Below are 15,802 nucleotides of genomic sequence, written 5' to 3' on the forward strand. Positions count from 1 at the left end.
CTTCATTTGTTAAAATAAATTCAATATCTAATGACAGAATAGCACTTTCAAGACTTGATAAAGTCAAAGTAAATCATGGAATCTAATGATAATTAGATCATTAATCTACCACATAATCCACAGCTCACATAATAGCAAATATGATTAAGGATCCTTATGCGATCTAAACTACCCAACAGATACACAAAAATGCCAAAATTACAAAAATAGTTACTCTCCGTACAAGTCTAATCTCTTTTACGCAGCCTATTTGCATGACTTCTTGACAACCTGCCCTATCTAACCTTGGATGTTGACATGGTTAAAGGCAGAAACTATTAATGCTGCGAGTTTTGAGAAGATTTGCAGCTCAGGTTGAGGTTCTGGATGTAGGTTTGCTCGCTGAGCTGGAAGGTTCGTTTTCAGACATTTCATCACCATATTAGGTAACAAAACATCTGAAGACAAACCTTCCAGCTCAGTGCGCAAACCTACATCCAGAACTATTAATTCAAAATTAAAGTCTACAGCATTAGACCTCTCTGGGCAAAGAAGTTGTCCCTTTAAGTCTTTTATATTTTTATTGGACCTTTGTCTTGACACCTCAAATGCTAAAAACACATGATAGCTTTTCCTCTGCCCTACCATTTTCTAACTTTGCTATTTATATTAACCATAGAAGAGTTCTCTCTTCAAAGTTGCTGAAATAAATTATCCTAAGATTACAAAGTAATTTCTGAATGAGGAGGTCTATGATAGTCGTTTTTCTCTCAGCAGCAATGGATAAATCTTCCTTGCACAAGGAAGAGGGAGCAGTATAATACATGCAGGGACATATTAGTTATTTGGAGCATGGTTGAAACATTCCAGGTGCCTGAAGCAATTAGACGACTAAACTGCTGATGCTCTACAATGCCAACCAAAGGCACTTGATTTTATTTAGCTCAAAACTGTAACACTACCTTCCTACAGCAGATGGTGCCGTTTTCAAATAACAATTTGTGCCAACCCTTTGTCAGCTAACTTTGATTCTGCTAGAGAAAGGGGGCTTCGAAAGAAAATAGTCTTGTTTAATATTAAAAAAAAGTTGTAGAAAATTAGAAGCATTATAAAATACATCAAAGAAGAACAAGAGTAGAATGTCCACAGCAATGCTGATTGTGGTAATTTAGTGCAGATGAAATAAAGTAAATAAATGTTACAAAAATATTTTGTAGGGCATCAAAAATGAATAGGCGAGGTTACAGATCATAGTTCAACATCTTAAGGTATCTTCTTATGCCTTTCTTGAGCAGGTTTCCCTACATAATAACTTCTCTTTACTTACTGAACACCTTTCTTATAAATAATCCTCTATTCATTCTTAGCCTTACCTTTTTCAATAATCTTGGGGCATCTACATCCAGTTTGCATCGCCTTTCTAAAACGTGAATAGCCCCATCCTCACTCTTGTATTCGCTGGTAATGTCACTTCCAACAAACATAGGGATTAATGGGCATGTTGGGAATCGCCTTTCATAAGCCTAGAGAAAAGGCAATTATTAAAATTATGCATATTGAAATATTTACATCTGATGTTAAGTTTCCTGCAAGCTCCAGCAAATACATCTGCAAATCACCTGCAGGTTGTCAAAGAATATTACTTTTACCAATCCTTCAGCAGAGAATGAAAATAAGTAACATTCTTGCAAACATAAAGAAACTGGAATAAAAGAATGTAGCCACATATTTAAAAGTCAAGAACTTGTAAATTGCCTCATTAATTTTGCTGATTTACATTACCATACACTGCTCTTGGTGATGCCCTTCATAACGAATATGGCTTAAAGTCCCAATAAAAAGGTAAATAATAATTGAGTCGTTACAAATGAATATAGGCAAACTTTTTCCAGCTGAAAAGAAAGGTAATTACTTCATTACTGCTCCATTGAGACTATAGTAAATGCCAGTAATTAAACAGAATAATTGAATGATACTGCACAGAAATAAAGGCCACTTGATCCATCATGCTTGTGCTGGGTCTTTTGTACAACCATTCAATTAATCCCACATCCCTGCTCTCGCACTTTGATCCCTTTTATAAAAATAAAATACGGATATATTTGATTCGCTACTGAACATTACAACTGAATCAGTTACCACATTCCTGTTAGGTAACACATTTATACATCAAGTTATTGCGATGTTGAATGAACGCTCTCACCTATCACCTCTTGCTTTTTCACAATCTCTGTAAATTTGTGTTCTCTTGTTATTGGTCCCTTAGCAGATTTTTGATTTATATGCTATCTTTTAACTTATCAAATTATATATGCTGTTTTAACAGCCTTTCCAACTTTTTCTGGCACTTTTGAGATTTGCATATATACAGTTCCGTAAGTCCTCTTTTCTGTACTCGATTTAAAAGTGTAAATTGGTGTCTTTTATTGGCGAGCAAGTCTCCAAATAGCAACACTGCTGTGAATGTCTATTTGGAAATCAGAGTATTCCACTCATCCCATAACTATTATAGCTGTTGCACATAACCTGATAGGACAATGACCATATTATCAATTCTCTGTAACAAGGAAGTTCTGACCTAATCAGTCATTCCTTTTGTGACATTCATAAATTGAATTCTTTTACTCAACGAATAATTTGGATAAAAGCAAAATCCAACATTAAAATGCTGGAAATTTGAAACAAACACAGAATGCTGGAGAAACTCAACAGGTCTGGCTGCTCCTGTGGAGAGAGAATGACTTAACATTTAACGTCTGGTATGACTTTTTCAGAAACTTTAGAACAATTTGGATGCCTCCACTAGAGCTCCTGTTAAGACTTTTGTGCATAATGGAAGAAAGTCTCCAGCAAGATTTTGCCAGGATATTGATGTCATGGTGAAACAGAGGTCCCAATCCATCCTGTAGCACTGTCACATTAAGTTTATAAACTGCAAATTAAAAAAAAATGGCTAAACTGCCAGATTACCACCACAGAGATGCACCACTAGGAAGGCTACAACCACATGTGTAACCAGGTCTCGTCCCCATTTAAATTCATTCCAGGTAAGATTTGAGCTCAAGTTTCTGGATTATCAATCCAACAACATTACAACAATGCCACCATCCCCAAAATATACTTGAATCTGCACTAGCACCATCTCTTTTGCTGCATAACTTCTACAATAGATTCAGTTGCAAATAAAGAAAACACGTATTCAAGGTGTAGACTTGATACTTTCAAGGTTTGTTAGACAGAACATTAAAGGCTAATGACAGCTCTGATGCTCCAAAAGTTTGTATATTTGAGAACAAGTGTTAATGCCTCACTGATATTTCCTACATTAAAATGGTCTTTATTCACTGTTTTGGAAGAGGTAAATGCGAGTCATTATAGAAGACATTAGTTGTGGACAGCTCTTAACATTAAAGGTTGGGAACATTTTATGCAATGGCAAATCAAGAAAGTGTTATAAATGCAATACCAATGGCTCAATATTAATATGTCACAACTGAGTTCCCTGGAGAAGAACAACTTCTTGAATCAGGCCATGACCCATGGCTTAACCTACAATGTAACTAATTATATTCAAAACTCTATGAAATGTGTTTTAAAGGGATGATGATTCATCAGCGGCTCTTCGTAATCTTCAGTTAAAGCTGAAGCTAAGCATCTCCATTCATACAGTTATCACATTAAGACAGTTCATAAGCAATTACTTTATTCTTGCAAGATGCATTTGGAAACTTTAAGGAATAAAGCTCCTCGTGGCTCACTAAAAAAATGTTTAAACTATTTCCATAAACCCAAGGCCAGATGCAGACCTGTTTTATTCAGAAACTATAGCTAATCATACTAGGTATTCCTAAACCCAGTGAGAAACCCTCTGAGAGGAGAGGCAATGTAAAAAATAAATTTGGGGAAGTGCTTGCATGTGTTACATCATCTTGTGTAAAGATTAAATATTAATGAATTTAGATAATCTATGATTACTTTAATTAGAAGTGTGACAATGTTCAATGACTATCAGAAATATTATCTTCTCATTACAGTAATTATACTATACATGTATTAAAATGCAGTGGGGTACAAAAAGTAAAGATAAGTCTCAGAGGCCGTAGGAATGCTCTCTCATTAGAGAGACTAGTCGTCTTTTAATCTTAGGGTCACCACATCTCAGGCAAGAGAAGAGGCTGAGGAGACAATTCATGCTAACTTCAGCTGTGTAGGAATTTATTTAACTCAATTAGCTGGATAGCTGGTTGGAATGCAGATGCCAACTGATGCCAACAATGTAAGTGCAATACCTGCACCAGCTGAGGTTACCATGAAAGACTATACTTCTCAACATCTCTCCTCTCCGGAGGCATGGTGACCCTCAAATTAAACTACCAGTCATTCCTCTTTAATGAGACAGCAGCCCTATCGGGGGGATAATGCAAAGGCTGCAATCTCAGAAGCAAAAAAAACAAAACTTTCGGTGGAAGCACATTGCACAAATTCATCAAAACACTAATGCAATTATGTCAGAATCTCAGAACAGCTTCTATATGCAAGCCAGAGTTCTGAGACCTGACTCCTTGTGCAAACTATAAACTCAGCATGATTGGCACCCATTACTTGGATGTGGAACTCTATGATCAAAATCACTATACATTAATTTCCAATGTGAATGACCGGGTAAAGGGGAACCTAAATGAATAAAATCATGAAACACATTACAGTATTAAACTAGATTTCATTTCACATACACCCTCGATGACATGCATCACAATGCAGAATTTCCACAGGCAAAGATCAAGAGAAAGCTGGACTCTGTTTTAGTTGGCATGATTGTTGCTGTTATAATAGTTCCTTGCTCTGTATGCCTTTGAGTAATTGGGGGTACAGGAATTCCTGGAGAACATTTGACGGATAAGCAGATCCCTTTTATTGTTTGTGCTTTACTTTATACAAGCTCTAAAAGTTAATGCAGAGTAACTTGATATGCCTGCAATATGTCAGCCATTTCTTTACTTTTAAAAGCGAGATTCAATAAGGGGTACAATTTCACCGCTTCGCACAGATCTCGTGACTTGTCTAATGACTAATATCATGGATGTGCCAATTGATAGATTTTAGAAGTGGAGTGCGTAATCCTTCTGTCACTCTTCATTACTCATGCATTTCCAGGAATTTTGAAGGATATTTATTGACATCTGTCTCCACAAAATTGTATGTAAACCTTGTAGGCACAAGGTTGTGAAATGTAAATTTCAGTAGATTCCAGTTACCTGCTTATTTAACAGAAATCATTGGGGAATCCTGTCACAATACTATTGACCAATTACATTAATTGAAAGCTAACAACACTTTGATTAATGGCTTTCATTTAGCTCATTCTGGTCTCAGTGACTGACATCCATCAATACTGCATCACTCTGAAATGAACCATCAACATTCCATCAAGCAATGACTTCCAAAATCAACTATGCAAAGTATTCTTATTCAACTGTTAGAAAGAAGTAAGCCTCCAAATCAGTTTTTCATAAAACTACTGTACTGTTGGCAAAAAAAAAAAGTGTCTGCACCTGTCAGGCTTCCTCCTCAGACAGGTATAAAAATGCTCTGTTACTGCTGCACCAAGGCAGCATGACACAAAGCCAATGCAGCTTTATTAAAATAATCTTTACAGTCACACATTTTTTGCATCCACAGAAATGGGTTCCCATAGAGTAGTCCAAATAATGGTTATTCTGAACTTAGCATTGGAATTTAAATATTTTGTTGGGATTGCTTTGCCCATAGTCAGGAGCAGAGACAAAAATCATTAATATGAGGAGTTTTCAAACCACTGAGAGGGTTCATTAAAAATCTGGCAATTTTAAACCAATTTTTAGTGTGAGCTAGCCTCCAACATTGCGTTTTATCTGATCTGTCAATGCTCAAGCTTTCACCTGTAACATTAGCATCTGGTTATGCATAGCATTACAACTAATATGTACACATTCTACATTCTTTAGATACATAATAGCTTAATTGGCCAGACACTTATGTCATACCCAGAGCAGTATTCTTCATCTTGCCTTGGATGACACTACTGGAGTCTAAGAACTTTATACCCTCAGAACATGCTATGATACAGTGATGATACCATGAAATGTCACTTAAAGGCATACTGATATATTGACCATTAGGCATACCATAAAGAAAAATCCATGGTGGCAAGTATCCTGGAATGCTCTCTAGTAGAAACATAGAAACTAGGAGGAATAGGCCGTTCAGCCTTTTGACAATGGTCTGTCATTCAATACAATCATGGCTGATCATCTATCGGAATTATACGTTCCACTTTCTCCTCATATCCCTTAATGCCCTCAATATCTTAAAAAAACTTTCTTGAATGTGTTCTATAACTTAACTTCCACAGCCTTTTGTGATAGAGAATCCCAGATTTATTACTCTTTGCATAAACGGTATTTCCTCATCTCAGTCTGAAATGACCTAACCTGTATCCTGAGACAATGAGCCCTGGTTCTAGGCCCCTCAACCATTAAAAAGCCTGTCCAGACTTGTTAGAATTTTATACACTTCAATCAAATCCCCTTTCATCCTTCTGAACTCTAGTGAACATAAGACCAATCAAAACAATTTCTTCTCATAGGACAATTCTACAATCCCTGCTATCAGCCCAGTGAACATTTGTTGCACACCCTCTATAGCAAGTATATCCTCTTATATAGGGAGATGAAAAATGCATGCACTACTTCTGGTGTGGTCTCCCAAGGCTCTATACAACTGCTTCCAAACTCAAATCCTCTTGAAACGAAGCCCGATATTTAATTTTCCTTCTTAAATGCTTGCTGCACTTGCCTGTCAACTTTCACTGCCAGTTGTACAAGGACACCTAGATCTTTTTGTACATCCATGCTGATTGCAATGGGAACTGAATGCAAGAGTACAAAGGTTATGCTTCAGTTATACAAGGCATTAGAGACCATATCTGAAACACTCGATGTAGGACTGGTCACGGTACTTACAGAATGAGAATGGATTGGAAGCAGTTTAGAGATATTTTACGAGACTAACACCTCAAATGAGCAGAATGCCTTATGAGGATAAGCTAGACAGACTGTGCCTGAAGTTTAGAAGAGTCAGAGATAACTTAATTGAAGGGAGATCCTGAAGCGTTTGATTGGGTAGATGTCAATAAGATGTTTCCTGTTGAGAAAATCTGGAACCTGGGATCATAGTTTAAAAATATAGGGTCGTTTGTTTAAATCAGAGATAAGGAAGTATTCTTTCCCCTCCCCAGAGGCTTGAGTGTCTTTGAAATTCACTTCCTCAGTGGCAGTGGATGAACAATCTTTGAATATTTTTCAGGCAGAGGTATACAAATTAGTGATTATCAAGGGATGAAAGATAATCAAGGATATGTAGGAAAGTAGAGTTGAGGTTATAATCAGATCAGCCATGCTTTTATTGAATGACAGAGCATGCTCAAAGAATCAAGTGGCTTACTCTTGTTCCTCATTTGTATTTTCCAATTTGTTACCATTTAAATAGTACTGTCTTTTGTGTTTGACATACAAGTATATACCTTCACATTTAGCCATGTTGCACTGTTTCTGTCATGTGTTTATCCACTCACTCAATTTATCTAAATCATCTCGAAGCCTCCACACATCCTCCTCACAACTCTCAATCCCACTCAGCTTTGCACCATCTGCAAACTTGGAAATATTGCATTTGGTTCCCTCATACAAGGAAACCCTGCTCAGTTTGACCTCTTGCTTCTAAATTATATATATTTCAAAAAGCTCCTACTATCAGTTCTTATATTACTAGCTAGTTTGCCTTCAATTTATTTTCTTCTTTTTATTTTTATCTTTCATTGACTTTTAAAATTTTTCCTTGTTTACTACATTGTAGGTTTTTCTTCCTGTCAATTTGATACTCTCAGCTTCCTTGGTTAACTGTGGTTCTAAGCATAACATAAAGAAAACACATTAAACATTGTCAATTGCAAATTTATAGTGGAACATGTTAGTTCTTCAAAGGAACCATTGCTTGGGTCACAAACACACAGGGTGCTATCTTGCACAAAGGCTGAACAAATAACTGAGGGGGCAAGTTCAAAAACAACAAAACCCTGGTCGAGAGTTGACATCTCAGGTTTTGTGGAAACAGTAAAACGGAGCACCTATAATCATCTGCATAATAAATCAATGAGAAATGTTATTCTAATACATGAACATCTTTGCTTTTTCTATTCTCTCTGCCCACCCCATTACTCATTTTCATCCCTGATCTTCACCATTCTACACATGTTCCTCCAAAGTATACATCTACCAGGCAAAATCATCATCTGATTATTAACTGAGCATTGATAGATAATGCTTAATAGAATATTGTGAACATATAAAAAGAACTATTGTTACTTTGTAGCCCAAACATAATGATCCTCACAATTCATTCTAATGAGTTTCAGAACAGGAGGTTTCACAATTAACTAAGTTTGAATAAAAAGTAAAATTTTATATCAATACCACGATCAGTTGATGAATACACTCAGGTTGACCTTCGGTATGGAGGATGGCTTGCTTCCATTTTTGTTCAATGGATTCTGTGATGGTTCATAAACCTAATGTGCAGTCGCTGCCAAATGTGGGGGCATCTGGTGTTTTAAGCAATTAAGTACATTAAGTTCCCATTTAAGACTCTCAATGTGTTTGGTGACTTCCTGAATAAGTCTTCTCCATTTTGATCAGTTACAAGTTTGAGTCTGTCATGCATTCAATTGGTACATTTGACCTCTTCAAGAATGTTTTGAGCACATTCTTGACCTAAACTCCAAAGTAGAGGAACCTCGATTATCCGGCAAGATCGCAAGGTCCTGATGCTTGGCTAAACTATGTTATCTGGCATTTAATTATGCAGAATTCGATTAACTGAATGAAATACTCGTGTCCTTCGGATAATCGAGTTTGTCTGTAGTAGGTTTGAAGGAAAAAGGTGAGGCATAGAGCTGCAGAAGGCTAAGAATAGAATTTCAGAGCTTAGAGATCAGATAGCAGAAGTAATGGCCACCAACGTTGGAGTAATTAAAATTTGGCAAACTCAACAGGCCAGATTAGAGAAGCTGTGGAGCTGGAAGAGATTAGGGAAATAGGAAGGGGGTGAGGCCATGGAGGAATTTAAAAATAATTGTAGGTTACTAATCTATCTTAAATCGGCTAGCAAATGCATTAATACAGTACAGGCAGGAACCTAAGTATACATAAAACGGAAGAATTGTGGATGCTGGAAATCAGAAACAAAAACAAAAACAGAAATTGCTTGAAAAACTCAGCAGGTCTGGCAGCATCTGTGTAGAGAAATCAGATTTAATGTTTTGGGTATAGTGACCCTCCTTCAGAAGCTTCTTCTGTTACCAACAAGAATCACAGCATTCCGACTCAAGTGATTCCTTGAAAATACAAACAAAATGTGAATATACACAAGACACTGAAACTGCAAATCTCTGAAGAGCTTCAGCTGAGTTGACCAATAAATCCAAACTGGCAGACTACAGACACCTAACCACATCTCACCTGACATCCTACGACATGTCATTGTCAACGTTAGGAAATCTCAGTTTAGTAATGGGGAAAAACAAGTCAAAACAAATGCTATTGATACTGAAAATCTGACTCAAGTGAAATAAGGTCAAAAACAGAATAAAGCTCAGGTGGTCAGGCAGCATTTGTCCGGAACAACAGAGTTAATATTTTAAGTTCAGTTAATACTTTAAGCTTTCACTGTAACAAGAAACAAAATTTGTTTTACACTTTTAGAATAAGTACAGAAGCTGAGAAAGGGAAAAGGAAAGGAAGCCAGAGGAAGTGATGGAGGTTGGTATAATTACAACATTTAAAATACATCTGAATGGGTATATGAATAAGAAGGGTTTAGAGGGATATGGGCCAAGTGCTGGCAAATAGGAGTAGATTAACTTAGGATATCTGGTCAGTATGGACAAGTTGGACCAAAGGGTCCATTTCTGTGCTGGACATTTCTATGACTCTAAGGTCTGAGACAAGGTCATAGACAGCTAAGGTAAAGGCCCAGATCTTCTGGTTATTGCAACAACATAGGCAGGAGGTGCATAGCCAAACCATGTGAAAGTCACCACGGAGCTGACTCTGTGGGACTTGCAAAGAAAGTTGAAACCTCCAATGGGCAATTACCCAACATCTAGAACTCTCCATAAAAGTCCTAAAGCCACAATAGAGTCTGACAGCTCAGGTGGTTCAGATGCACCTGGCTTAACAGTTACCCAAAGTAACTGTTAAGCAGATTCTTACAATTCACCTGACCTCTACCCCACCTTAACCCAATTTTCTTGACTTATCTCTAACACCCTTCTGAAATTGAGGGTCCTATCTACCCAATCTCCTTCCTCTCAACCTGGCCTAACTCTACCACCTTTCCCCCTCAGCCTGATATACAAGGATAGTACAGGAAATGGTGTTCAAGTGAAAGATCAGACATTGACAATAAATAAATCAATTGTACTAAGTACAGTAAATTTTTGCTTACAAGCAGTACAGGCAGATCATAGTAAGCAAGGATGTACAGAAGTATAAAGGCAACATTGCACACAGCATATGAGAGAGATCAATGTTAACAAGATCAGCATTATTTGAAGCTAGACAGTCCATTCAATAGTCTAATAACAGCCGGGAAGAAGCTGTCCCTGAACATACTGGCGCATGCGTTCAGGCTTCTGTATCTTCAGCCTGGTGGAAGAAGCTGTAGGAGATTATTACCGGAGTGTGAAGTGTCTTTGATGATGTTATCAGCCAATCCGCGGCCACAAGCCACGTAAGTCTGTGGATGGAAGGTTGGCTCCTATGATGTGATGTGTACCCCACCTTCTGTATCTTCCTATAATCCTGGGCAGAGCAGTTGCTATACCGTGTCATTATGCACCCAACAGTAGGCTTTCAATTGTGCATCTATAGACGTTGGTGAGGGTCCTTATAGATATGCCAAATTTCCTGAGCCACCTGAAGAAGAAGAGGCATTGTTATGCCTTCTTGATTGTCACAACTACATGGGAAGACTAGGACAGGTTGTTGGTTATCGTCACTCCGAGGAATTTGCCATTCTCCACCCTTTCAACCTCAGTTCTGTTGATGGAGATGGGGGCACGTTCTCGACCTTTCTTACTAAAGTTGATTGAATGGAAAAGCAGGCTTCAGGGGTTTAATGGCCTAATCCTGCTATTTTGTATGACTTGTTAAGAAAGAGCCATTCCAACAAATCGCCAACATCCTCTAATCTGACTTGTCCTAAAATCCCTCACCCACTTACCTCTTGCCCTACCCACCTTAGAGACTCAGAGCAAAATATATACAACGATAAGTGAACATTTTTAAAATAATGATTACTGTTGGACAAACCTGTTATAAATGTAATCATAAATTCTTGACAAAAAGATTCAAGTTTTCTGGTGCAGGGCAACAGGAGAGGTAATACAGCATGAACAAAAGATAGGTCTAAGAAAGGTGCAAATGGCAATTTCAGAATCAACATCAACAGCAAATCTCTAAAAAAAAACTTGCTTTGTCAAATTTAACAATTTCAGATCATAATCAATGTTGTGTTCTGAAGTTACAAACAATTTAACTGAAGAATTCAGTGCTGTGGATTGGATTCCATAGAGTTTCTACTGAACAATATGTATGAGGCCAGAAAGATGAAAATCAGGAGTTGAATTATAACAGCAGATAACCAGATGTTCAGACCATGCTTGTGGTGTGTTCGGGCGATTGCTCTGCAGAACAACACGGACCTACATTTGACCTCTCTACTACTAAAAACACCCCCCACTGTAATCCATGATTATAATATACTAAAAGTACATATCTGTAACACTTGGAAGGAGTGCTTGTAGTTATGGATAATAGAAAGGGAGTAGGTAAATATTCAGGGCTTGCATCACCTGTACTCGTGTGAAAGCAGAGAGTGTGATTGACGAATGGGTGAAAACTGCCCCTTCAGTGTGCTCAAAGGAGGGGTATTTGATGATAGAGTAACACTTAAAGTGACTGTAATGACAGAGACAATAGTTTGAATATTGTGGCTTGTGGGTTAGGGAAACAAGCCCAAAAAGGAACCGTATTGTGTTTGTGGGGGATAGAGAGAGAAGGAAGTAAGAGCAAAAGCAGGAAATGAGACAGAAAGAGTTAAGAGATCTGTCAGTCATGAGACAGGTAAGAGACTCATCTAAAGGAAACCATACTGGAAGCAATGGTGTGACAAGTAGTATCAGTTTGACTATATATGATTTGGTTGATCGAGCTGAATTTAAGAATGCTGCAAAAACCCAGTGCTTAGTTTGATGTACATCTGTTGAATTTCTAGGAATTCACATCAGAAAAACACTTAAACAAGACTTTTGCAACATCAAACTCATTTTTTAGTAAAACTGTGCAGTGAAGCCAATTTAAGTTCTCTGCTGTTACTCAATTACTACTTCGGCTAAAGTGGGAGGATAAACACCTTCCTAACATAACAGTGATACTAAGATACACAGATTAAACAAGCTTATTTGACTAACTTAATGTAAAAAGAACGATAAAACACTGCATTAATCAATAAACTCCAAAATAAAAATGAATGTTGAGCCAAAATCAGTGAGCGGTTAAGTGGGGTGCCAAAGACTTTGACAAATAGGCGAGTTTCACAATCAATCTTAAAGAGAAGAGAGAAATAAAAAAGGTGGAGAGTGTATTGCTGCAATTAGTGTACTCGGCCTAGAAGGTTGAAAGCTTGGCTACCATTTTGAAGAAAAATGTAAGAAAAGACACAATTGACTGAAGTCAAAGGAATTGAGAGCTCATTACATCATTCTCAGAAAGGGTTACAGGAATAGAAATAGGAGCAGAGGAGTTGTTGAACTAAGCACAAGGGAGGGGGAAAGAAACAATATCTGGAGAATAGCTTCAGGATTGGACAGCATTCCTTAACCACCTGGGAGTCTGTCAGAGTCCTTTGCTGAAATTTAATGATAATGAAGTATACAGTAGCGAAAATCTAATAAGAACCATCTAACCTCACAACTTATTTTAAAACTTTAAACTTATAACATTGCATATCTGGCCATTTGTTAGCATTTTATTAACAAGCATAACTGAAAGCAATAAAATACATGTGGCCCGACATACCCTGTTCTAAATTAAATTACTGAGTGCTATTCAAAAGGTAATTTATAGCACTGATTTTACCAAAAGCTTATCAATTCAGCTAGAAAAAATTAAGTTTGGTTAAAAAAAATTCTTCAAATCTGTGGGAAAAGCCACTGTGCCAAAAGATTATTTCTACAACAGTAACAGGTTAACATTTGTGGAAGAAACACTGCATTTTCCAACAACATAAGATCTCAGCCAACTGTTCCTTTATGTGCTCCCAGTGTGGTTTTACTACATGTTCGGCCAGCTCTTTCTAAAAGATCCATTGCTGTCTTTGTTTTCCAGCTCCATGATTTTATTAAAGTATTTTTCCAAAGCACTTATGAATTCAATTATTCTCATTTTCAGGAGACTTTAACACAACTTATGCAATATGTATGACCTGCCTTTTTATTATCAGATATTAAGAAATTAGTACCTATTTGAGATTGGGTACAGTGCAAACAAACTACTTAACTGGCATTAATACAGTCATAGAGATATACAGCATAGAAACAGACCCTTTGGTCCAACTGTCCATACCAACTAGATATCCTAAATTAATCTTGCCCCATTTGCCAGCACTTGGCCCATGCCCCTCTAAACCCTTCCTATTCATATGTTTTTGTCCCAGATGCCTTTTCAATGTTGAATTGTACCAGCCTCCACCACTTCCTCTGGCAGCTCATTCCACACATGTACCACCCTTTGCATGAAAAAGTTGCCCCTTAGGTCCCTTTTAAAATTTCCCCTCTCACCTTAAATTTATGCCTTCAAGTTCTCGACTCTCCCCATCCCAAAGAAAACACTTGTCTATTTACCCTATCCATGTCCCTCATGATTTTATAAACCTCTAGAAGGTCACCCCTCAGCCTCTGACACTCCAGGGAAAACAACTTCAGTCTATTCAGCCTCTCCCTGTAGCTCAAACCCTCCAAACCTGGCAACGTCCTTGTCAATCTTATCTGAATCCTTTCAAATTTCATAATATCCTTTCTACAGGAGGGAAACTAGAATTCAATAGTTTAAGAAGAAAACCTTGCATCATGGAGGATGTGAAAAGGTTTGAATTTCTTCACATTATTTAATGGTCTTTTCAAAGTGTTCACTAACATCAATGTTTCGCAAACAGAATGAATGCAAACAATTGAAAAATGATAGATTATTGAATTTGTGTGTGTTACTGGAAAAGTCAGATCCCAGATATGAATTGATTTTATACATTATACCAATGTATAATCTAGCAAAGTGGCCCCTCATTTAAACATAAGTAAGTAAAGCTGCAGATTCTGCTTTAATAATAAAACGGAAGTTTATTAACAAAAGAGCTGGGGTATTCCAAAGCACGTGGTGAGTTCACCAAAAATATGATTAGTTCTCTAACATTAATCACAGATGGAATCCCTACAGTGTAGAAACAGATCCTTCAGCCCAACAAGTCCACACTGACCACCCAGACCCATTCCCCAACCGTATTAACTCTACTCTGATGCACCTAACCAAAACATCCCTGAACACTATGGACAATTTAGCATGGCCAATTCACCCAGCCTGCACATCTTTGGACTGTGGGAGGAAACCGGGGTACCCGGAAGAAGCGCACGCAGACACAAGCAGAATGTGCAAACTCCACACAGACAGTCACCCAAGGCTAGAATCGAACCCTAGTGCTGTAAGACAGCAGTACTAACCACTGAGCCACTGTGCGGTCGTCCTCCATTTTGATAAATGTATAAAAATAAACTAATTCTTAGAAAAACTTAAGTGAACTGCAAAATAAATCTTTAGATCCAATAAGGACCCAAGCAAATGAGTTGCTAATTACTGCCATATCACTGTGGAAAGCACAGCATAAAGGCCAGGCAGTATCCCATTCAAGGAAAACAGGAAGCATTAAGTCCAGATGAGCATTTCTTGGCAGCTGGTATACCTCTGCATCAGTGGCAGCTTGAGGTCAGACCACCTGGCTATTAACCAAGGGAAAAAAGAACTTCATCCTTGTTGACAAAAATCTAAATATTCACACATTAAATATGAAAATGAAAATTTTAAACTTTGAATTGACTGCTGCTAGATTGCTACATCAAGCCACATACAATAGTTTTCAGTTACATAGTATACTGTAGAGTGCATTATTGCCTCTGTGCATTAACAGCACTGCTATATCAGTCTATATAATCAACCCGCATACATGGGGCTACACATAAAAACACTGAATATAATACAATACAATATTCCAATATAAAAACTAAATTAGCTGTTTGCCTCCACCTATTATTCATGAAAATCCTGACTCATAGCAACAATAAAATATAATAGTTGCAATAAATATCATAATAAATTATTCAATTTTGGAAAACAAAAAGAAATATGGACAGATTCTGGATCTGGTGGCAAAATTAAAATTTAAGGATGGTGGAACTCTAGCTCAGACATTTGAAGGGCTGAGAAATGATTGTTAGCAAATAAAGTACAAATATTTTCCAAAGTCATTCCCACCTTGAATCGGAGCAGGATAGCTTGAAAATAGAGAAAAGGGAAACTTACACTTGGCAGGTATGTTATGCAAAATGTACAACCTCTTCAACTCAACTGATATATGCCAGGGTTTACTCTTACTCTACACTTCTCTCACATACTACTTT

At 37.4% G+C, this 15,802-nt stretch overlaps 1 protein-coding gene across 2 annotated transcripts in view; it reads right to left on the bottom strand.

The window, feature by feature from the left end:
• The window catches only part of LOC122562111 (SEC14-like protein 1), a 48,563-nt gene that overhangs the window by 19,930 nt on the left and 12,831 nt on the right, over positions 1 to 15,802 (bottom strand). For both annotated transcript variants that reach the window (XM_043714639.1, XM_043714640.1), the window contains exon 3: positions 1,353 to 1,502. In XM_043714639.1, the coding sequence (XP_043570574.1) occupies positions 1,353 to 1,502 (150 nt within the window). The remainder of the gene's footprint in view (positions 1 to 1,352; positions 1,503 to 15,802) is intronic.

The sequence above is a fragment of the Chiloscyllium plagiosum genome, chromosome 24, assembly GCF_004010195.1.
Source record: "Chiloscyllium plagiosum isolate BGI_BamShark_2017 chromosome 24, ASM401019v2, whole genome shotgun sequence".
In the NCBI taxonomy this organism is placed as follows: Eukaryota; Metazoa; Chordata; class Chondrichthyes; order Orectolobiformes; family Hemiscylliidae; genus Chiloscyllium; species Chiloscyllium plagiosum.